Genomic DNA, 24,429 nt, shown 5'->3' with positions numbered 1-24,429 from the left:
TTATAAGATATCTAGGGGTGCCTGGATGGCTCAGTCGTTTAAGCATCCGACTTCACCTCAGATCATGATCTCGCCATTCCCGAGTTCGAGCCCTGCATCGGCTCTGTGCTGACAGCTCAAAGCCTGGAGCCTGTTTCAGATTCTGTCTCCCTTTCTCTCTGCTCCTCCCCCACTTGCACTCTGTCTCTCTCTCAAAAATAAATAAAACATTAAAAAAAAAAGATTTTTATATGCTTATCACTATTACAGGCATAAATTTTTTGACAGGAGTCTTAATCTACTATCCATAAAAGCAAACACATGAGAGTTAATCATCCCCTTTTTGTTACTGTTTGGGGATGGAGCCTAAGTTCTCTGGTACCATTTTGGATGGACTGTTCTCTTGACCAGCTGCAGAGCTGTGGACATGTGAAGTCTACACACTTCACTTCTATCTCCAGTTCCCTGTTTTGCATACAACACGAGCTCTTTGTGAGTGGTTTATTTCTTTGATTTTTAAGGACTACACCCTACCTTCTTACTTTCCTAAGATAAGTTTCAAGAAGATTTTTTTCTTCTTTTTTAGAATATGCATGTATATTCATGCCTTTCTTCCCCTCCTATTTGACAGTTTAACTGTATATAGAATTTAAATTGCTTTTAATGTTTATTTATTATTGAGAGAGACAGAGAGACAGAGAGAGAGAGAGAGAGAGAGAGAGAGAGAGAGAGAGAGAGAGAGAGAGAGAGAATGAGAGGGGAGGGAGACACAGAATCTGAAACAAGCTCCAGGCTCTGGGCTGTCAGCACAGAGCCTGACACGGGGCTCAAACTTAGGAACCAAGAGATCATGACCTCAGCCGAAGTTGGATGTCCAACTGACTGAGCCACCCAGGCACGCCTAGCTGGATATAGAATTTAAAGTTCAAAATAATTTTCTCTCAGAATGTAGAAGGCATTGCTCTATTGTGAGGTATTGATAGTTGGGAGTCTGATGTTATTTTGATTCCTAATTCACTTTTGTGACCTGTTTACGTTGTGTAGTTTCATAGTACGTGTTGTTTTGAGTTTTCAAGTTGTTGCTGTTTTTTGTTTCTTTTTCTATGATCCGATTGAAGTCTCTGAGGATAAAATCAAAATATACTCTCTGGTGGTAGCCAGGACAATGTTAATTTTTTAAATTTAATTTTAATTTTTTATTTGAGTATAGTTGATATACAATGTTACATTAGTTTCAGGTGTACGACATACTGACTCAACCTCTCTATGTTATGCTATGTTCACTACAAGTATAGTTACCATCTGTCACCATACAGTACTATTACAGTATCATTGACTATGTTCCCTGTGCTGCACCTTTATTCCCATGACCTGACACTAAAGAAGCATAAGATAGTTGAGAACATAGCAAAGGCAGTTTCAGTAGACTTCTGTTGGACATTTATTGCCTCTTTTCAGTATCAGAGTGGGCTAACAATATTCACTGCATTGCTGCTATAGGTAATGTCTTTCCTAAACCCATTTGTTTCTGAAAGGGGGGGGGGAGAGAAGCTATTTTAGTGCATGTTTTCTGGTTCATGTGACATTTTTGTTCTGATTTTTAATTCATCACCTAGACCCATCTCCTCCTGACCATGTTACACTGTTTAGGAGACCAGGGACCAAGGGAGTGGTATAATTAACAGAGTCTATTTCACAGAAGCCTAACCACATTAAATTGGTCCCATTAGGATTCTATCCTTGCTTTAACTCTTTGAGCTAAGCAATCACAGACCAAAAGGCATTACAAATATCATGAATAAGATTCAAACTACAGGGGAGATTAAAAAAAAAGTAGCAACTAACCAAAACACAGAAACAAAACAACATTCAGAAAACAATCTACTCCAAAGCCACTGAGTCATAAATCACAGGTGCATACTTCTTCCATTCTTGCTCTTTAATTATCACTGCTGACTCCTCTTGTTCTTCCCACTGAGAGACTTTTGCTCATGGGTTTCATCAGTAATACAAGTTGCTATGCAGGTGTGTAAGTGAAGCTCATCCCTGATAATCTAACAAATGTTAAGTGGGCTCCCACGGGAAAGAAAAGCATAAAGGAGGGGCACGCACCTTCTGGATTATTTTCCTTGTTTGTGATGAGATGGCATCTCAAGCCACAAAACAGCTCTGCATTTTTATTTCTTAAAATTCATTTTTATCTTAGTATGTTCCATTCTGTTCTTCTTCTTGGAAGTTTCTACTTTAAAGCTTCCTCTGTCTTTTTTGTATGTCTATAAATGAATTCATCCCTTCCCAAATCAGACTTTTCATGAACATTCTTGCTACTTTTTAAAAACAAAATGTCATACAATCTCCCATTGTGAATGGTACGAGGTATTAATTCGCCTGTCAGATGAGTCCTTTCTGAAGCTGGGGCCCAAGAATACTGCTGTGAAAATACTGTAAATGATGCCCTCTGGAGCTGTCCATGTGATGGTACCAACTGCACAATATCTGTGATTATAACAATTTACTTGATCTATTGTTAAAGGATTATAGTCCAAGGCCTTTTTCCAGAATATTCATGTTCACTTGGGCTTATACAGTTCTAAAAAAATTGTTTTTTTAAAAATAACATTAAGTGGTAGTTTATGTGTTTAAGAAAAATCAGGAAAACTCCACTGGTACAAGAGCCAAGATGTTGTACTTTCTGGGGCTAGCTGTAACACAGACAAGGGAGGTAGACTAGTGGGAATGGTCATACCCAAGACAGCTTCCCCACTAGCCCACCAGAAAGACTATTGTTACCTGCACATTCTCAAAACCTAGCTTCCCAGTCATGATGAGGAACATAGTTTCAGAGTAAATGTAGTAACCAGCACAAGACATTCAGTTACTGATTTTTTTTAACCCCAATGTGCCCTTGAACATGTTTTTCTCTAAGATCCTAAGTTACTTATTGTGTGATTAATACAAACATGCTCTCCTCACAATGTATATACTCCAGGAAGTTCCTGACTGTCCCCTAGCATCAACTCCCCACGAGCAAGCCTGCTCCTCCATAGAATTCCTGTCTCTTTTTATACAATGCTATACTGTTCTTTTGCACGCCAATTTCCACACAGGATTGTTACTCTTATGTGCTTTATATCTCCTCAGTGGTTGCTGAAAGGATTATTAGACACATTATGGATGAATAAATGAATGAATTAAGCTATTATCACTTAAGAACATTTGAGATCAAGTAAATTTATAAAATTTACCAGTTTTTAAATAAGCCCTGAAAAAAGCATAACTCGGGACAGGAAAGATATGATAGGGAAGACGGAAGTCAAGATATTCACTAACAGTTTTATAATTTGATTATTATATTTGGCAGTGCTATTAGCCCTTAAATAAAATTTATATAAAACTCTATAAAACATATAACAGAGGAATGAAAAATGAGATTTCCAAGTGTTTGACCCTTTTGCCTTAGGACCACGAGTATTTCCAAGAAACTCTACAGGTATGCAACTCAGTTTGTAAATCACTGAACTAACTTGCACTCAAGATCATAAACTCATAGGACATCCAACCAGAGGTGCATTACAGCTTTAATGGCTCTCCTGACTCTGCCCATATACTCCTGACTCTGCCCACACTTAAACTGACATTGCTGAGGGCCCATCACCCACTGCCATTTCCTATATTCCCTGGGTTTAGCAACCTATCCTTAAAATAAGGAGAAATGTAAAGGGCCCAATGCTGGGTCTTGAGGCTCAGCATTAGTTGACCCTGTTAGCTGGTTCTACTGTTATTTATGGCCCGTTACTAATTACTGGGTTCTTATTTTATTTCTTATTCCCACAACTTTCTACAGTTGTGCTGTTTTAAGAAGGGGTAACCCTCTCATTATTTATTCATAATCCAGTACAACAATTCTTCTAAGGCTGTGCTTCTGCTTAGATCTCTATAATATCATGCTGTAGCACAAACTCTATTTGCTAGTCTCAGGTTGGGCTCCAGTGGCTGTGCTGGCATCCCGTTTGCCTGATGAACCTGCTGCTCCATGTAGAAGGCTCAACTCCAGGGATTCTTGGCTATTGTCCTGTCCATAGATACTGTCTAGTTACCAACTTCTGATACCTCCTAGTTTGGTCCATTCTCTAAAAAAGAAATTCAGACTGTTGGGTCAGGATGGGGTTAGCAAGGAGAAAGGAAATCAACATAAATGAAAATAAACTAATACTGCCAATGCTAGTTAGATAGGGCCAGCTGTATTTCTATGAGTTCACTAGACTGGGAGCCAAGTGCTGAGCACACTCTTCCAATTCTTCTAGGAGTTAAGTAAGATGTGATATTGATAAAACTACTTTCCTGAATATTGAGCTCTGTATCTGTAAAGTGAGTCTGCTCGACGAAATAATCTCTAATATATTTATAATAAATATTAGCAGGACTGGTATTTTAGAGTTTCACAATTATACCACAGAAAACAAGGACACTGTGTTTTTCATCTTTCTTCCACTTACGCTACAAATACTTCCCCAGATTGTATTATTATATCCACTCATGTGTATGCAATTGATCTCCTAGTGACACAGAGGAGCATGTACTCCACAACTTTCTTTCCCCTCAGAATCCCAAGTTTACATGTGGCACACTTCATCTCTGAGATCCTCCTCATTCAAGCTTTCCTCATCAATAATTCTTAATTCTCCACTGAACCAGAAAGATCAGGACACACACAGTCCTCCTGGAGGCCACTGCCACAATTACTGAGAGTAATCTTAACTTGGGGATTACAATATGCCATGCACTTCATCTAAAATTAACATACTGTAACTGCACAGTGATTTAAGAGATCATTTATTGTTCTCAGTTTTCAGATGGGATATCTGAGCCACAGAGAGTTTAGGTGCATAGATGAAGGTCACATAAATAGTAAGAGGCTAGGCAACTCCAGCATCTGTCTGTTTAAGCACTATGCCATCCTACTTCATTGGCTGACAGAGGAGGTTATAAATAACCTCTAATAGGCACATCACACAGACCACCTGTTCTTGTCTCTGCAGCTTCTTTCACTACCTCTCCCACTCTCCTGTCTGAAGCCCTTTTTCACCACCAGCAAAATCTCTATGCTGTCACATTACTTGTTTGATTTCTGCAAAAATCCATTTCCTCAAAAAAAGGCTCAGTGAAGTCAACCTTAAACTCTAAATGTCATGTCTGCCAATTAGCATTATGACCTTTACCAAGTCACTCTCCCTCTCTGGGTCTCAGTTTTGCTTTTCTATAGCCTATAAGGTTTGTTGCATCAGTGATTTTTTAACAATATGAACAAAGGAATTTGACTTTTAGCATCTCATAGGAAGAGTTCGCGCATTAGCCGTCTATGAAATTATTTGTTATAAGTATTTCATCATTTTCAAATAAATCACTACATTTAGGCAATAATGACAGGCTTTAAAAGGAGAGGAGTTTTAAATATTTGTAGAACCTTGATAATACTTTGGTATATCCAAAGAAATCAATATTTTTTTCTTAATTGGTTAAAAAAAACAAGTGCATGTATTGGTGGATTAATAAAATAATTGTTGTCAAGTTTAATAAAATCTTATTCTTATAAGTTTATTATATGGTATTCTAAAAAAAGATTAGTCCAAAGACTCTTGGCATCAATACCCAACAGACCAGACTTTGTCAGAGAGTCTCCCTGCTACCAACTCTACCTTTCCCATCTATAGCTGCTGAACAGGTTCTTTTTTATCAGGTCATGGAGATTTGACAGAGCTTTTGTTGCTCACTAGATAACATCACCTACACGCTGTCCTTGTTCTCAACTGATTCAGTCAGGCTGACTTCCCCAGTGCATGCTCCCCTTGCCCTTGGAAGCACCTCCATTATAATAGTTATCCTGCTTCATCATGATGACTTACTGTTACACCCTCTAGACAGTAAGCATTTTGATACTGGGGACTGTGTCTTGTTTAATTCTTACTCACTTTCCATTCCTCCTCCCATGCCAGGCCTATATTACCATGAGAGAACTGCAGCTTGAGATCAACCCCAAGCCACCTTGCACACCTACAAAACGGATTTGAGGATTAACACAACAATCTGCACAACCTGAACCAAAGAACTCGGCAGGTACACAGCATGGAGAGGTGAACTGGGGGAGAGAGAAGCCGTGGAGGGCAGGGAGCTGTTTTTGCTTGCCAAGAGAGGACAGAGACAGGGAAGAATATGGGAAAAGCACCCCTCGCCCAAGAGCAGCTGGAGAGAAAAAAGAAGAGCGGAAACAGCTGCAAGGGACTGAACAAAAAAGGAAGAAGGGAGAAAGCAGAGGGTTTAAATTCCATTAAGACTCTATAAACAGAGGGATCACAGAGTCTGAAACTATGCAGCTCAATACCTGGCAGTGCTCTGATAGGAAGGGTGAATCTCCAGGAGCAGAAAGCAAGGTCCAAGGGGTCAGTGGGCCACATGAGGAGTGGCGGTTCCTCTGCTGGGAGGACATTTGGTAGAATTTGTGTGGCCTCACCAAAGGCATGGGTCCCAGCAGACGGTAGAGATCAGCAACATTCGCTGGTATTGGAACAAGGACACTGGTAGTGAAACCTGGTGCCAGATGTGTGTTGTGATTTGCCATAGTCTCTGAAATGCTGATGCTACACGATCCCAAGAACGTTTTCACGCAGGCTGGCACCAGGCTGCAGTCTCTACACATTGGCAGCACCACAGTCACATGAAGATTCCTGGGGGCGGGCTGGCATTTCTTGGCTAGACCCTCCCCCAGAGGGTCTGAACAGGTCAAGGCTGCAGTCCCTCAGAAGTGAGGAGTTGCGAAACACAGCCCCATCTGAGATAAAACTCTGGAGACAGGTTGCACCTGGCAGACTGATGGCTTGGTCCCGGACAGTGAAGAAGCGGGGAGTGGACAGAGGCCAGAGACAAAGGAGGGGTTCTTGACTGCCAGACGGGGAGAGTACATAGTTCCAACAGTGGAGACTAGGCAGCTGGGTGATGCCATTTTTACCCCTCCCGCGCATGTGCTTACACACCTACAAGTGCCACAGCAATCCACCCCAGTAAGCTAAGCAGCACCATCTAGTGGAGAAAGGAGCCATTACATTAAGCCCGCCCAACTGGGCTAACTGTGCTCTTGAAGAACACCAAAAGTCTCTCCATCAGCTTAGTTTATGGCTTATAAAGTGCTTCCTAGTTTGCCTTCTAGGGGAAACTGGAGGTAATTTAAATCATATTTCATTCTGTGCAATGGTCCATCTATTCAATTATTTTTCCTTTTTCTTTCTTTATTCTTGAATACAGAAAGACAAAATTTTTATTTTTATTTTCTGTTTTTGTATAAAAAGATTCTCCTTTAATTTTTTCTACTATATTTTTCACTTTTTTGTAAATTTTTAAACTTTATTTTACTTTCATCATCACAGTTCATTCTATTTTATTGTATTTGTTTTTTCAAATTCTCAAATGTTTTCCTTTTTTCTCCCTTTTTTTCTTTTCTTTTCCTTTTTTTCTTTATTCTATCAAGCTTCTTTTAATAACCAGACCAAAACACACCTAAGATCTAGCATCTTTTATTTGATTTTTTGTGTTGTTTTAAATTTTTTAAATTTTATTTTTTTACCTTATTATTTTTCTTCCTCCAAAATGATGAAATGAAGGAAGTGACCCCAAAAGAAAGAACAGGAAGAAATGACAGGCAGGGACTTAATCAACACAGATACAAGCAAGATGTCTGAACTAGGATTTAGAATCATGATAATAAGAATATTAGCTGGCATTGAAAATAGATTAGAATCCCTTTCTGCAGAGATAAAAGAAGTAAAAGCTAGTCAGGATGAAATAAAAAATGCTATAACTGAGCTTTAATCTCAAATGGATACCATGGCGGCAAGGATGGATGAGGCAGAGCAGTGCATCATCGATATAGAGGACAAACTTAAGGAGAATAATGAAGCATTAAAAAAGAGGGAGACTAAAGCAAAAGAACATTATATAAGAATTAGAGAACTTAATGACTCATTAAAGAGGAATAACATCAGAATCATAGGGGTCCCAGAAGATGAAGAGAGACACATAGGGATAAAAGTTTTATGTGAGCAAATCAGAGGAAAACTTCCCTAACCTGGGGAAAGGCACAGACATCAAAACCCAGGAAGCACAGAGAACTCCCATTAGATTCAACAAAAACCACCCATCAATAAGGCATATCATAGTCAAATTCACAAAATACTCAGGTGAGGAAAGAATCATGAAAGCAGCAAGGGAAAAAAAGTCCTTAACTTACAAGGGACAACAGATCAGGTTCACAACAGACCTATCCACAGAAACTTGGCAGGCCAGAAAGGAGTGACAGAATATATCTGATGTGCTGAATCAGAAAACCATGCAGCCAAAAATTCTTTATCCAATAAGACTGTCATTCAAAATAGAAGGAGAGATAAAAAGTTTCCCAGACAAACAAAAACTGAAGGAGTGAGTGACCACTAAACCAGCCCTGCAAGAAATTTTAAGGGGGACACTCTGAGGGGAGAAAAGACAAAAAAACAAACAAAAAATATAAACAGAACAAAACAAAACAAAACAAAAACAACAAAGCAACAAAGACTAGAAAGGACCAAAGAATTCAACCAGAAACTCCAATTCTACAGGCGACACAATGGCAATAAATTCCTATCTTTCAGTACTCACTCTAAATGTCAATGGACTAAATGCTCCAATCAAAAGACACAGGGTAACAGAATGGATAAGAAAACAAGATCCATCTATATGCTGTTTACAAGGGACCCATTTTAGATCTAAAGACACCATCAGATTGTAGTAAGGGGATGGAGAACCATCATTCTAATTGTCAACAAAAGAAAGTTGGAGTAGCCATACTTTTGTCAGACAATCTAGACTTTAAAATAAAGACTGTAACAAGAGATGGAGAAGGGCATTATATAATAATTAAGGGGTCTATCCACCAAGAAGACCTAACAATTGTAAACCTTTATGCTCCAAACGTGAAACACCCAAATATATAAATCAATTAATCACAAACATAAAGAAACTCATTGATAATATCATAATGGTAGAGGACTTCAACACCCCACTTACAGGAATGGACAGATCATCTAAACAAAAAATCAATAAGGAAACAATGGCTTTGAATGACACACTGGACATAATGGACTTAACAGATATATATAGAACATTTCATCCTAAAGCAGCAGAATACACATTCTTCTCAAGTGCACATGGAACGTTCTACAGAATAGATCACATACTGGGACATAAATCAGCCCTCAACAAATACAAAAAGATCCAGATCACACTGTGCACACTTTCAGACCACAATGCTACAACATTTGAAATCAACCACAGGAAAAAAATTAGAAGGATAACAAATACTTGGAGACTAAAAAACATCCTACTAAAGAATGAATGGGCTAACCAAAAAGTTGAAGAGGAAATTTAAAAGTACATGGAAGCCCAATAAAGTGATAAAAACACAACCCAAAACCTCTGGGACACAGCAAAGGCAGTCATAAGAGGGAAGTATATAGCAATCCCAGCCTTCCTAAGAAGGAAAAAAGGTCTCAGATACACAACCTAACCTTACACCTTAAAGAGCTAGAAAAAGAACAGCAAATAAAAACAAAAACCAGCAGAATATAGGAAATAATAAAGATTAGAGCAGAAATCAATGCTATCAAAACCAAACCAAACCACCCAAACCAAACAAAAAAATAATAAAACAGATCAATGAACCCAGGCTTTGAAAGAATTAACAAAACTGATAAACCTCTAGCCAGTTTTATCAAAAAGAAAAAGGAAAGGACCCAAATAAATAAAACCAACCATGCAAGAGGAGAGATAACAAACAAGACAGCAGAAATACAAACAATAATAAGAGGATATTATGAGCAACTATATGCCAATAAAATGGGCAATCTGGAAGAAATGGACAATTTCCTAGAAACATATAAACTACCAAAACTGAAACAAGAAGAAATAGAAAATTTGAACAGACCCATAACCAGTAAATAAATCAAATTTAGTAATCAAAAATCTCCCCAAAAACAAGAGTCCAGGGCCAGATGACTTTACAGGAGAATTCTACCAAACATTTAAAGAAGAGTTAACACCTATTCTTCTGAAGCTGTTCCAAAAAGTAGAAATGGAAGGAAAACTTCCAAATTCATATTATGAAGCCAGCATTACCTTAATTCCAAACCCAGACAAAGACCCCCACTAAAAGGGAGAACTACAGACCAATCTCCCTGATGAATATGGATGCAAAAATCCTCAACAAGATAGTAGCCAACCAGAGCTAACAATACATTAAAAGAATTATTCACCACAACCAAGTGGGATTTATACCTGGGATGCAGGGTTGGTTCAATATCTGAAAAACATTATATCTGGGATATAGGGCTGGTTCAATATCTGCAAAACAATCAACATGATACATCACACATCAATAAAAGAAAGGACAAGAACCACATGATCCTCTCAATAGATGCAGAGAAATCATTTGACAAAATACAACATTCTTTCTTGATAAAAACCCTCAAGAAAGTAGGGACAGAAGGATCATATCTCAAGATCATAAAAAACCATATATGAAAGACCCACAGCTAATATCATCTCAATGGGGAAAAGTTGAGAGCTTTCCCCCGTTAGGTCAGGAACATGACAGGGATATCCACTCTCATCACTGCAATTCAATATAAAATTGGAAGTCTTAGCCTCAGCAGTCAGGCAACACAAAGGAATAAAAGGAATCCAAATCAGACAGGAGGAATTCAAACTTTCACACTTTACAGATGGCATAATACTCTATATGAAAAATCCAAAAGATTCCACAAAAAAATGCCAGAAGTGATCCAGGAATTCAGCAAAGTCACAAGATAGATATAAAGTCAATGCACAGAAGTTGGTTGCATTTCTATACACCAATAATGAAGCCACAGAAAGAGAAATCAGGGAATCTACCCCATTTACAGTTGCACCAAAATCCATAAAATACCTAGGAGTGAACCTAACCAAAGAGGTGAATAATCTATACACTGAAAACTATCGAAAGTTTATGAAAGAAATTGAAGAACACACACACACACACACACACACACACACACACACACACACACACACGAAAACGATTCCATGCTCCTGGATTGGAAGAACAAACATTAACATGTCGACAATACCCAAAGCAATCTACAAATTAATGCAATCCCTATCAACAACAACACCAGCATTCTTCACAGGTCTAGAACAAACAATCCTAAAATTTGTATGGAACCAGAAAAGACCCCTAATAGCCAAAGCAATCCTGAAAAAGAAAACCAAAGCTGGAGGCATCATAATCCCAGACGTCAAGATGTATTATAAAGCTGTAATCAGGACAGTATGGTACTGGCACAAAATAGACATTCAGAAAAATGGAACAGAACAGAGAACCCAGAAATGGACCCACAAACGTATGGCCAACTAATCTTTGACAAAACAGGAAAGAATATCCAAAGAATAAAGACAGGTGTCTTCAGCAAATGGCGCTGGAAAAACTGGACATTGACATGCAAAAAAATGAACATGGACCATTTTCTTACACCATACACAAAAATAAACTCAAAATGGATGAAAGACCTAAACTTAAGACAGGAAGCCATCAAAATCCTCAAGGAGAAAGCAGGCAAAAACCTCTTTGACCTTGGCCGCAGCAACTTCTTACTCAACATGTCTCCAGAGGCAAGGGAAACAAAAACAAAAACGAACCATTGGGACCTCATCAAAATAAAAAGCTTCCACACAGAGAAGGAAACAATCAACAAAACTAAAAGGCAACCAATGGGATGAGAGTTGATATTTGCAAACGATATATCAGAAAAAGGGTTCGTATCCAAAATCTACAAAGAACTTATCAAACTCAACACCCAAAAAACAAATAATCCAGTGAAGAAATGGGCAAAAGACATGAATAGACACTTCTACGAAGAAGACACCCAGATGGCTAACAGAAACAGGAAAAACCACTCAGCATCACTCATCATCAGGGAAATACAAATCAAAACCACAATGAGCTACCACCTCACACCTGTCAGAATGGCTAAAGTTAACAACTCAGGCAATAACAGATGTTGGCAAGGATGTGGAGAAAAAGGATCTCTTTTGCACCGCTTGTGGGATGCAGGCTGTTGCAGCCATCTGGAAAACACTATGGAGGATCCTCAAAAAATTAAAAATAGAACTACCCTACAACCCAGCGATTGCACTACTAAGTATTTATCCAATGGATACAGCTATGCTGTTTCGAAGGGGCACATGCACCCCAATGTTTAAAGCAGTGCTATCGACAATGGCCAAATTATGGAAAGAGCCCACATGTCCATCAGCAGATGAATGGATAAAGATTTGGTATATATATACAATGGAGTATTACTCAGCAATCAAAAAGAATGAAATCTTGCCATTTGCAAGAACATGGATGGAACTAGAGGGTATTATGCTAAGTGAAATTAGTCAGAGAAAGACAAACAGTATGTGACTTCATTCATATGAGGAATTTAAGATACAAAACAGATGAACATAAGGTAAGGGAAGCAAAAATAATATAAAAACAGGGAGGGGGACAAAACATAAGAGACTCTTAAATATTAAGAACAAACAGAGGGTTGCTGGAGGGGTCGTGGGAGGCGGGATGGGCTAAGTGGGTAAGGGGTATTAAGGAAGACACTTGTTGGGATGAGCACTGATTGTTATACATAGGGGATGAATCCCTGGAATCTACTCCTGGAATCAGTGTTGCACTATATGCTAACTTGGATTTAAATGAATAAATAATACATACATACATACATACATACATACATACATACATACATACATACTGCAGCTTGAACTTTATAACCAAGGAGGCAGTGGATGTTTTAAAATAACAACAAATACCCTCTCTTCTATAGTTATGAGTCTACACTTGGGAGACTGTAAAAATTCTGTAGGGACTATGTTTCTGAAACATCTGCTGGGATATCAAGTGGGAAGTATCTCACCCTAGCATCCCTTCTTCTAGGTATCCCTCTTCTGCAATCATTTTTGCTCCAGAGAGTGTCTCTCCCTCAAACAGCAAGCTGCTGTCTGAAAGTCACATGCTTTAAAGCATTATGTGGACCCTGGAGCTGCCTAAAATGATCATGAGCAGCAGATCCTTTCTCTGCTGTATATACATTATCTAAACTACATTTTCACTTCTTCCAAAGTCCTATTGCATATCTTATTTCTTCTGTTTCCACTGCTACCGTCTTTTCTTTTTTTAAAATATAATTTATTGTCACATTGACTAACATACAGTGTGTAAAGTGTGCTCTTGGTTTTTGGGGTAGATTCCCATGGTTCATTGCTTACATACAACACCCAGTGCTCATCCCAACAAGTGCCTTTCTCAATGCCCATCACCCATTTCCCCCTCTATCCTGCTCCTTCCCCCCCATCACCCCTCAGTTTGTTCTCTGTATTCAAGAGTCTCTTATGGTTTCCTCCCTCTCTGTTTGTAACTATTTTTCCCCTTTCCCTTTCCCTGTGGTGTTCTGTTAAGTTTCTCAAGATCCACATATGACCACTGCTATCATCTTATTCCAAATTACTCCAAACCTGGACCCTCTCTTCTTTCTAAAGGTAATTGCCTTCTAACCACAAGTATTAGAATTTGCTTTGTCTTATGTGATAATAGGGTATATAATTCATAGTGTGAATGCAAGATATTTGTAGATAAATTGTGAAAACTAATTTGGACATTGATAAGAATTTGATTTTCCTGTAATATATCAAATAAATCTGAACAACCTATAGTAATAATGATACTGGAAAGCACTGTGAAATAAAAACTTTAAGATGGAAAGAAATAGAGATCTAAATTTTTAGACTGCCCCAAGTCTCAATATGCCCTGAATTAGCCACCCTGAATAACTGCTACAGACTGAATATCTGTGTACCACCCAAAGTCATATGTTGAAACCAATGTGATGGTATTTGGAAGTTGGGGCTTAGGGATGCAATTAGATCATGAGGGTTGAGGCCTCATGAATGGGATTAGATCCCCTAAAAAAGAGAACCCAGGGCGCTCTCTTGTTCTTTCTGCCATGTGAGGTCATAGTAAACAGTTTATGAACCAGGAGGCTGACTCTCACAAGACTCTGAATCTGTTGGTACCTTGTTTTTGTACTCCCCAGCCTCCAGACCTGAGAAATAAATGTTCATTGTTTACAAGTAACTCAGTGTATGGCATTTTTGTTTTAGCAGAAAGCAGAGACAGAAAATTGATGCCAAGAGATACAGGTGCTACTATAACAGATACCTAAAAATGTGGAAGTGGTTTGGAACTAAGAAATAAACAGAGGCTGAAAGACTTTGGAGGTGCATGCTACAAAAAGCCTACATTGCTGTAAATGGACCATTAAGGACAATTCTGGTGGATCTCAGAAAGAAAAGAGGAGATGCAGAGAAAGTCTCAATCTTCTTAAAGAACCAATTAAGAATTGAACAGAATGTTGGTAGAAATATGGATAGTAAAGGTCATTCTGGTCAAGTCTTAAATGGAAATGAGAAATATGTTATTAGACAATGGAGAAGAAGTCATCCTTATTATAAATTGGCAAAAATCTTGGATGAATTGTTTCCGTATTCTAGTGTTTTTTGGAAGGCTAAATTTGTGAGTGGAAAAAAAACCTGAATATTTGAGAAAATATCTACGCAAAATTTTGAAGGAGCATCCTGGTTCCTCTTGATGACTTAAATTACTTAAATGCTGAATTGTTAAGCAAGAGGAAGTATAACTTAGACTTGGAAGAAAAAGAAGGAAGAAGTGAAATTATCTTTGTTTGCAGATGACATGATGATATATGTAGAATACCCTAAAGGATCAACCAAAAAGTTTTAGAACTAAAAAGTGACTTTAGTAAAGGTGCAGGATACAAAGTCACATAAATCATTTGTGTTTCTACACATAAACAAACTATCTGAAAATGAAATTAAGAAAACAATCCCACTCAAAATAGCAACAAAAAGATAAAATACTTAGGAATAAACTTAAAGAGATGAAAGATTTATACACTGAAAATGTAAAACATTCGGGAAGAAAATTAAAGAAGACACACAGATGATGGAAAGACATCCCATGTTCATGGATTTTAAGAATTAATATTGTTAAAATATCCTTATCACCCAAAGGTATCTACAGATTCAATGTAATGCCCATCATAATTCCAATCAATGGCATTCTTTGCAGAAATGGAAAAAAGAAAACAAACAAAAACAATTCTACAATTTCTATGGAACCTGAAAAGATTTAAAATGGTCAAAGTAATCTTAAGCAAAAACAACAAAGCTGAATGTATCACATTTTCCGACTTCAAAATACACTATAAAGCTACAGTAATCAACAGTATGGTGCAGGATCTAAATAGAGATTTCTCAAAAGAAGACATACAAATCTTCAACAGGTATATGTAAAGTTACTCAACATCACTGATCATTAGAGAAATGCAAATTAAAACCTCAATAAGATAGCATCTCACATTTGTTTCAATGGCTATTACTGAAAAGATAAAAGATAGGGGCACCTGGGTGGCTCAGTCAGTTAAGCGTCTGACTTCAGCTCAGGTCATGATCTTACAGCTTGTGAGTTTGAGTCCTGCGCTGAGTTGAGTCTGATGACAGCTCAGAGCCTGGAACCTGCTTCCGATTCTGTTTCTCCCTCTCTGCCCCTCCCCCTCCCTCTCTCTCTCTCTCTCTCTCTCTCTCTCTCTCTCTCTCTCTCTCAAAAATAAACATTTAAAAACTTAGAAAAAAAGATAAAAGATAACAAGTGTTGGTGAGAATGGGGAGAAAAGGAAACCCTTGTGCACTATTTTTGATAATGTAAATTGGTTCAGCCATTATGAGGTCAGCCAATATGGAGGTTCCTCAGAGAATTAAAAACAGAGATACCTTATGTTATAGTAATTCTGGGTATACATGCAAAGGAAATTAAATCACTTCTCAACAAGACATCTGCATACCTGTGTTCACTGCAGCATTATTCACAATAGGCAAGACATGGAAACTAATTATCTGCCAGTAGATGGATGGATATAGAAAATGTGTCATTTGCAAGAACGTGGAAGAACCTGGAGGTCATTATACTAAGAGAAATAAGCTACAAAATGACAAATACTGCATTACCTCACTTATATATGCGGCATCTAAAAAAGATGAATTTGTGAAAGCAGAGAATAGAATTAATTGTGTTTGCCAGGGTTGGGGGGTGGGGGAAGTGGAGGGATGTTGGTCAAACATCAGAAAGTTTCAGTTAGGTTGAATGAATAACTTCTGGAGATCTAACCTATAGCATGTTCACTGTAGTTAATAATATTGTATTATATACTTAAAAGTTTCTAAAAGAGTTGACCTTAGGGGTGCCTGGTGCCTGGGTGGCTCAGTCAATTAACCATCCAACTCTTGATTTTGGCTCAAGTCATGATTTCATGGTCTTGAGATCGAACCCCTCTCTCTCAAAAAGACAGAGAGAGAGAGAGAGAGAGAGAGAGAGAGAGAGTTGATATTAAGTGTGCTCACCAGACACACAAAAATGTAAAGTGATATTATTATGCTAATACATTAATTAACTATGGCAATCATTAGCTAATTGTGGCAATCATTTCACTATTTACATATATTTCAAAAAGTCACATTACACACCCTAATGCACATTATTTTTATGTGTTGATTATATTTCAATAAAGCTGGTAAAAATAAAGAGGAGTATTAAAATGTCCAACTATTATTGTTGAATTATCTATTACTTCCCTTAATTCTGTCAATTTTGCTCCATATATTTTAGGGTTCTGTTTTTAACTGCATGTGTGTTGGCAATTATGTCCTCCTAATATTCTGGCCCTTTTATAACTGAAATTAATTCTAGTAATGATTTTTGTCTTGCAGTCTATTTTGTCAGTTATTAGGATACTTTTGGTTTGTATGGTAATCTTTTTCTGTCCTTTTGTACTCCACATATTTGTGTCTGTATATCTAATATGCATTCCTTGTGGACAATGAATAATTAAATGATATTTTAAAATCCATTCTTCCAATATTATTTTTTATCAGATTGTTTAGGCTATTTGCATTAAATGCAGTTGCTGATATGATAGGATATATGTCTGCATTTTGGTATTTCTTTTCCATACACTTTTGTCATTTCTTTATTGCTCCATGACTGCTTTCTTTTGTGATAAACAGATTTTCCATACCATACTATTTGAATTTACTTTTTGTTGCTTTGGCAATATTTTAGAAATTATTTTACTTCATGGTTTCCCATATAAAATTATAACAATCTAGTTTGGATTAATATCAATTTACATTCTTTATTATGCAAAAGTTTTAACATATCTACATTTTTCACTGCCCTTTGTAAAATTATGAATAAACTAATTTCATCTTTACATATTATGAGCCTAGAAACATAATTGGTAATATTTTATGCAACTGCCTTTTAACTGAGATAAGAGAAGAAAAGTCACAAAAAAAGATACCCTTATCCTATCTTCGTATTTGACTATGTATTCAAATTTATCAGGTTATTTGTCTTGTGGGTTTAAATTACTGTTTAATGTCCTTTGATTTCATCTTGAAAGCCTCCCTTTAGTATTTTTTGCAGGACAAGTCAGCTAGCAACAAATTCTCAGTTTTTGATAATCTGGAAATGTCTTAATTTCTCTCCTTTGTTTTAATGAATAGTTTTTCTGAATATAATTGCTTAGTTAATAGTCTTCTGGTCAGTACTGTGAATATGACTTTTTATTGCCTTCTCATATATATGGTTTTCAGTAAGAAGTAAGCTGTTAATCTCATTGAGGATTCCTGATATGTGATGAGTCAATTTTGTTTTGTTGCTTCCAAGATTGTGTCTTTGTCTGTTAACAATTTGATTATAATGTGTTCAGAAAGGATCTATTTGAGTTTATTCATTGAACTTGAATGTGTGGATTTGTATCTTTCACCAAATTTGGGAAGATTTGGTCACTATTTTTTTCAAATATTCCTTCTGCCCCTTCCTATCTTCCCATTCTGGGATTTGCATAATGTATATATTTGTATGGTATCCCCCAGGGGTCCACTTTTATTTATTCTTTTCTTTCTTTTCCTCACAATGGATAATTTCAGTTATCCTATTTTCAAGTTTATTTATTATCTTCTGTCTGCTTATAGATGTTGTTGAACTCCCAAATGAATTCATTTTAATCGTTACACTTTTCAGTTCCAGAATTTTTGTTTTGTTTCTTTATAATTTCCATCTCTTTATTAGCATCCCTATTTTGTTCATACAATGTTTTCTTGATTTCCTGTAGTTCTTTGTCTATGTTACTTTGCTCTTTAAGCATATTTAAGATAGTTGTTTTGAAGTCTTTTTCCAGTAATTTTGATGTCTGAGTTCACTTGGAAAGAGTTTGTCAACTTATTTTGATTCTTTGAAAGAGGTGTATTTTCCCGTATCTTTTAATCCTTCGCAATTTTTTGTTGTTGTAAAACTGAACATCTGAGTATTATAACGTGGTGACTATGGAAATCATATTTTTATATTTACTCAAGATTTCTCTTTCTCTGTTTTTAAATTAGTAAAGACTAAATTAGAGACTTTTCTCAATTATTTTTGCAGAGACTATATTTCTTTTTAAGGACTGTTAGTGAAGTCTCTATGAAATCCTAGCTAAGTGGAATTAAAATCCTAAAAAAATAAAAAAAAATTTTAAAAAATCTATCAAATTATAACATATGAGGTGAGGATTAACCAGGAGACCTGAATTCATGGTCAATAGCAGAAATGACTGAGGTATGTGGAAGATATTGTTGACAGCCCTTCAGAAACTAAGACTATGAGGAGATAGGCAACAGGAACTTCCTCTTCCCATGATTCTCAGTGCATGCTGTATTAGTGAACTGACTTCTTAACAGGGGTTTTGTAGCCCAGAGGTTATATTCACACTGGTGTAAAGTAGTTCAGGCAAACAAAAAGAAAAAAAAAAGTATAGTATCCAGGACACTAAAATGTAGGATGTGTAAACATGGTAACCAGTGATATAAAACCAAACAAAAGTTTGAATTCCTCCCTTTGACCTCTTGCTCTTTGCTTTATAAACAGAATCCATGAAGGCAAGACTGGAAATACTGAAATATAAGAGAGTAGTTGAACATAAGAGGACAAGGAAGTGTCTTGAGAAGAAAAATACATCACATAAAGCAAAGCTGAACTTCTTGAGCTTCTGAAAAAGTTGCTTTCGAGCACAGAGCACAAATTTCTCTCAATTCTGCATTTGATTTTCCAATCGATTCTGCTTGTCTTCTGTCTCCAACTACTAGATTGTTTGTTTTGTTTTTTGTTTGTTTTGTTTTGTTTGTTTTTTGGCTGGCTGTACAATTTAATCAGTGCAGATTATTTTACAGAAAGAAATGTATGGGGGTGGAGATGGACCTCCAAGCCCCATCCCTTAACTCACTCTCTGGTTCTGAGGATGGAGGGGTAGGAAGACAGCCTGTGAGAAGCCTCTCCCTCCAGGGGCCTTGGGGATCTGGGTGGCAGACCCATTTGCCCTGGGCTGAGGGGAAGCAGAGGGGACAGAGCCGGCTGTACAGTACCATTTCCACAGCAGCCTTGCTGCCTGCCTGCTTTGGGAAGGAAAAGAAGGAAGAGGTGGCTCTGCCTTTAGGGCTGACCCAAGAAAAAGGGGAGTCTCCAGGACCACAATGGGCTCCTTTGGGGGCTCCACAGCCACATTCCACAGTCTGCGTGAGGGGATGAGCTGCTGGCCCTTCTCCACAGTGTCCCCTCTCCCAGTGCCCTGGGGGACAGGGAATGGAGGGGAGGAACCCCTGAGCCTGGTGCCTGGTGCACCCGTCAGCACCCTGTCTCCCTGGGGCAGCTGGGACCCTGGCAGTGGGTGCCAGAGGCCGGTGGGGTTCTGAGACCCCGGAGGGTGGTGGTGTGGGTGAGGGTGGGTGGGAAGAGGCCCAGGAAAGATGCCCAAGTGCATCACAGCTCAGAGAGTAGTGGATGGGGGCTGGAAGCCCAGACTTGGTGGGAGTGAGGCTCCTAGGTGGAGGGGCCTTGACAGACCCCCTTTGGTCCTGGATAAGGCAGGCCAGGAGGTATGGGCTCCAGGAGGTGTGTACATACCAGGAGGTGTGTTACCAACACTCAGCTGCCCCCTTCCTCATCTGTCCCCTCCCCAAAGTTCCCCTCTCTGCCACCTGGGCCAGCCTCATGGCCCTCATCGCTGCCCTCTCACTTTCACTGCCCACCCCGGGCTCTGCACACCCATCAGGGTTGAAGGGCAGACAGGCCACGTGGGGCCATTGGAGTCCTGTGTCCACATGCTCTTGGCAGCCTGTGAAGTCCCACAGGGTGGATTTGGGGTAGTCCAGTTCCACTCGCAGGTGCTCATTGTCAAACCTACAGTACTTGGTGCCCTTGTAGAAGGACATGTAGGCTGTGTCTTTGCTCAAGAAGGCAGATCATTGATTTTAAGAAATATATTAGGGCTTGGGGTATAATAGATAATTTAAATGGATAGAGATAGATAATTCATAGTAAATCTAAACAATGAATCCTTAGACACATAGAAGATACTCCCTAAAAATTAATGTGTGCAAAGCACAGATTAACCCAAATAAATCCAGTATTATCTACATCTTAAATTCTACACATTTTGCCCATCCAAAAAGTGTTTTGTCTGCAATGATTCTATTTCTCTTTAAAGTCACCTAATTTATATTTTTCTTACTCATGTGCATTTAATCATGGAAACAATGTTTACTGAGGTTCCTTTGAGTCCTCTTTTTTAAATAATTACGTGAAAAATAAGATTTTACTACCATTCAATACAGTTTGGTTACATTTAACATAAAAGCAATGAAATGTTAATAATAAGCTTGGTATAAATTTTGCTTTAGAATTTAGAATGAATAATAAATTTTTTAAAAGACAAAATAAATATATAAAGATCCATATACTATTCAGGCTAATAGATGTGTAGCGGAAAGCTTAGGGGAAATACTTAAGCCTCAATCTATTTATGATCATATCTTTTGCACAGAGGCAAATGCTTTCTAAAATGTTCTCACATATCAACTACTTAGAATTTTAAAACTTTCACAATATTGCCATTAAAATATAAACATTTAGAATAAATTGCAGATGTCCAAGGTCATGAAAACAGGCAATAACAAAGCCAAGATGCAAACGGGATTCTCTGGACTCCTTGATCAGCACTCACTCATTCCAATTTCCTCCTGCTGTCCTGGACATTATCCTTTTTTCCCTAGAGAAATCCGTTCTGCTATGCCTTCTTACTCAATTTTTTTCCTACAAGATCTACCCTTTTTCAGTGTTTTGCTATCAAAGAAAAATATCAAAATGAAAGAAAAATATGCTGCTTTACTAATATGAAAATGACCATAACCTGGTATGTTAGCTTCCCCAAGAGCATGCCATTTTCAAATAGGACACTTGTTTTCCCTTTAGGGATAATATCTAACTTCAAACTATAGATTCCTATGGCAACTTGTGGTGAAGAATATTAGGCAGGGATTCATTCCTATTGCCAACAAAATAACAATGTGATCTGTTACACAGCTTGTCTGGTCTGAAACATCGCACTTATTCATGAATAATGCAGTAGATAGACTAATAGTCTACAACTTTCAGAGTGTTTCTACATGAATTATCCCATTTAATCTCATGTCATAGGACATCACATATTCTGGCCTGATAAACTGACAGAAACAAAGACTGTGAGAAAAAGCAGGTGGAGTCAATGACCATGTTCCAGACTAGTCCCAAAATATGTAAAGTAGTATGTCATTAATGCTCAAGCTTTTACTTAACATAATTAACTTGACACAAACCTACTGATTTTGTATACAGTTAGGTGAAGAACCCACCACACTGTTCAGGATATACTGTTGACATATGTCATAGTCTAAAAGCCTTTTATCCTCTGTCCTACACTCTGAAAATATGAAGTTTCTACTGATAACTTTGACATGAAAAGTTCATCAATGAAATAACCTTAGGCTTAATATGTCTTTAAATAAAACTAATCTGAAACTCATTAATAATGTTACTCTTAAAAATATAAAATAACATAAAAACAAAAATAAAGTAAAATAAATTAAAAAGTCTCCTTCATTTCATCCTATTTTCCTAAAAAAGTCTCCTTCATTTCATCCTATTTTCCTTTTGCCTCCAAACTGTAGTTTGATTGAAACTTGTTTCACAGCACTTCAACCCACAAAGCTAGAGTCACTTAGTAAACTACCCACACAAATTAACCCCAAATTCTATTTGTTTCCAAATTCTTTGTTTCTTTTCTAATGCTGGGTTTTCTTTTTATTACTTGTAAAATAAAACCATAATACCAATAACAGAAAAAAACATTATTTGGATAAGCATTTTAGTTCTTGTTCAACTTGTCTTAGCTTGAGATCCTGCCTTGCTGTCTGAGGGACTATCGCCAATGTGGTTCAGAATCCATGACTTGTTTCCTCCAAACCTGAAGCTAGACCACTGAGCTTACAGTGAAAATAATGCTTATTCTCTGAAAGCAGATGGTAAAGACACTGTGAACTCTGTTTTATTATAAAAGAAAGATACCATAGTCATTTTCATTTTCAGTGTGTAGGCTTCAAACATAGGATTGAAGGATTTCCCAACAGATATTTGTTGAGTTATGAATAAATAAGCAAATGAATAAAGAATGTTTCTCATTATTTAGTAAGCAGCTCACACTCTGGGATTATGTATCTGCATGTCTGTGTATATTATCTAGGTATTTCTTGAATACCTTGGGTATTGCTGACCCATCTGAGATGTTTTATATAGTTTTGTCACTCAAGTCTTCTTATGTCCCCAACAAATATACTCAGTTTCTGAGATGAAATGTGAGATTAAGAAAACTGTCTTCTGGGAGCACCTTGGTGGCTCAGTCAGTTAAGTAACTGACTTTAGCTCAGGTCATGATCTCACAGTGTGTGACTTTGAGCCCCACATCAGGCTCTGCACTGAGAGTAGATGCACTCACATGTACACACTCTTTTTCTCTTTTAAAAATAAATAAATATTAAAAAATAAATTAGGGGGCACCTGGGTGACTTGGTCGGTTAAGCGTATGACTTCAGCTCAGGTAATGATCTCGTGGTTCCTGAGTTTGAGCCTGGTTTTGGGCTCTGTGCTGACAGCCTGGAGCCTGGAGCCTGCTTTGGATTCTGTGTCTCTCTCTCTGCCCCTCCCCACCAAAACTAAATAAACATTAAAATTTTTTTAAATAAAGAAAACTGCCTTCTGTTAAATCATACCAAACATGTTTGAATTTATTATTTTTTTTTGTAGAAATTAAGAAAGTGAAAGCAAATGTGCCTGCTGTAACTACTCCAGTCATGAGGGACAGACAGCAAGCAGTTCAGCTTGTGGCAAGTAGCCTGCAGCATTTGATTGTAGTCGCCATGAGTTTGCCCCTAAATCCCAAAACCTTCCTGAAAGGATTAACAGGAAAGCCAGTAATGACAAAACTCAAGTCCAGAATGGAGTACAAAGACCACCTGGTATCTGCAGACGGCTATATGAACATGGAGCTCGCAAATGCAGAAAAATACATAGATGGATCATCGTCTGGACATTTCAGTCAAGTTATAACAGGGTGTAATAATGTCCTTCATATCAGGGGTGTTGAAGAAGAGGAAGAAGATGGGGAAATGCGAGAATTGCAGCTTTTGTGGGAATTTTTTTTTTTTAAATACATATTTCTAGACGATAAATAGGTTTTTTTTTCCCCTTTGGACATCAATGCAAGATATTTCCTGAAAGTAAATGCAAGATATGTAAGTCTAAATCACATCTTGGGAAACTGAGTAATTTTCAGCAAAGTATCAGCCACGTGACCATGATAGCTTAGATCTGCCTTTTGTCTAAACTATCTACTCAGAAGTTTCTTTTGATAGATCCTATGCATTTTGTACTCACAGAATAAGTTATTCAGAATTTTGAGCTGGAAGATACCAGTCATAATTATTTTAAATTGTGAAAATACCAAATCTCCAAATCTGGCAGTGATATAGATACATGTGTAATGAACTTGAATGGACTGATTTATGTGAAGGATAATATACTTCTCATAAGATGAGAATCTTAGAGAGTGATTCTTAACCAAAAGTGAACATCAGAATTATATGTAATTTTTTTGAGATGTACACATGCCTGCTCTGCTCTCACCATCAACCTAAATTGACTGGGCCAGATATTCATTTTAAAAGAAGTTTTCCAGGTAAATCTCATACACATCTCAAAATGAGTATGGTTGGTGGTTACTCAATTTCTAATCTAATGGTGACAAGTGAAAAGCTGCATTAGTTTATGTAAATCATGGAAACTGCTGAAATAAGCAT

At 37.5% G+C, this 24,429-nt stretch overlaps 1 protein-coding gene and 1 long non-coding RNA gene across 2 annotated transcripts in view; both read left to right on the top strand.

Moving 5' to 3' along the window:
- The window catches only part of LOC113603294 (uncharacterized), a 30,637-nt gene extending 14,491 nt beyond the window's left edge, over positions 1–16,146 (top strand). Inside the window, exons 2-3 of the long non-coding RNA XR_003424875.2 lie at positions 5,973–6,093; positions 16,026–16,146. This is a non-coding gene — a long non-coding RNA (uncharacterized LOC113603294). The remainder of the gene's footprint in view (positions 1–5,972; positions 6,094–16,025) is intronic.
- A 7,028-nt stretch (positions 16,147–23,174) lies between these two features.
- Positions 23,175–23,977, top strand: LOC128311367 (small nuclear ribonucleoprotein F-like). The gene has a single exon (XM_053201370.1). It carries the CDS (start codon positions 23,425–23,427, stop codon positions 23,803–23,805), a length of 381 nt encoding a protein of 126 aa, XP_053057345.1. The 5' UTR covers positions 23,175–23,424; the 3' UTR covers positions 23,806–23,977.
- Positions 23,978–24,429: the final 452 nt, after the last annotated feature.

Source organism: Acinonyx jubatus, chromosome A3 (genome assembly GCF_027475565.1).
Source record: "Acinonyx jubatus isolate Ajub_Pintada_27869175 chromosome A3, VMU_Ajub_asm_v1.0, whole genome shotgun sequence".
NCBI lineage: Eukaryota > Metazoa > Chordata > Mammalia > Carnivora > Felidae > Acinonyx > Acinonyx jubatus.
This window is presented reverse-complemented; position numbering and strand designations above follow the sequence as displayed.

Coding starts and splice junctions, on each gene's coding strand:
- LOC128311367 (XM_053201370.1), top strand. CDS start 23,425: ATGAGGGACAGACAGCAAGCAGTTCAGCTTGTGGCAAGTAGCCTGCAG.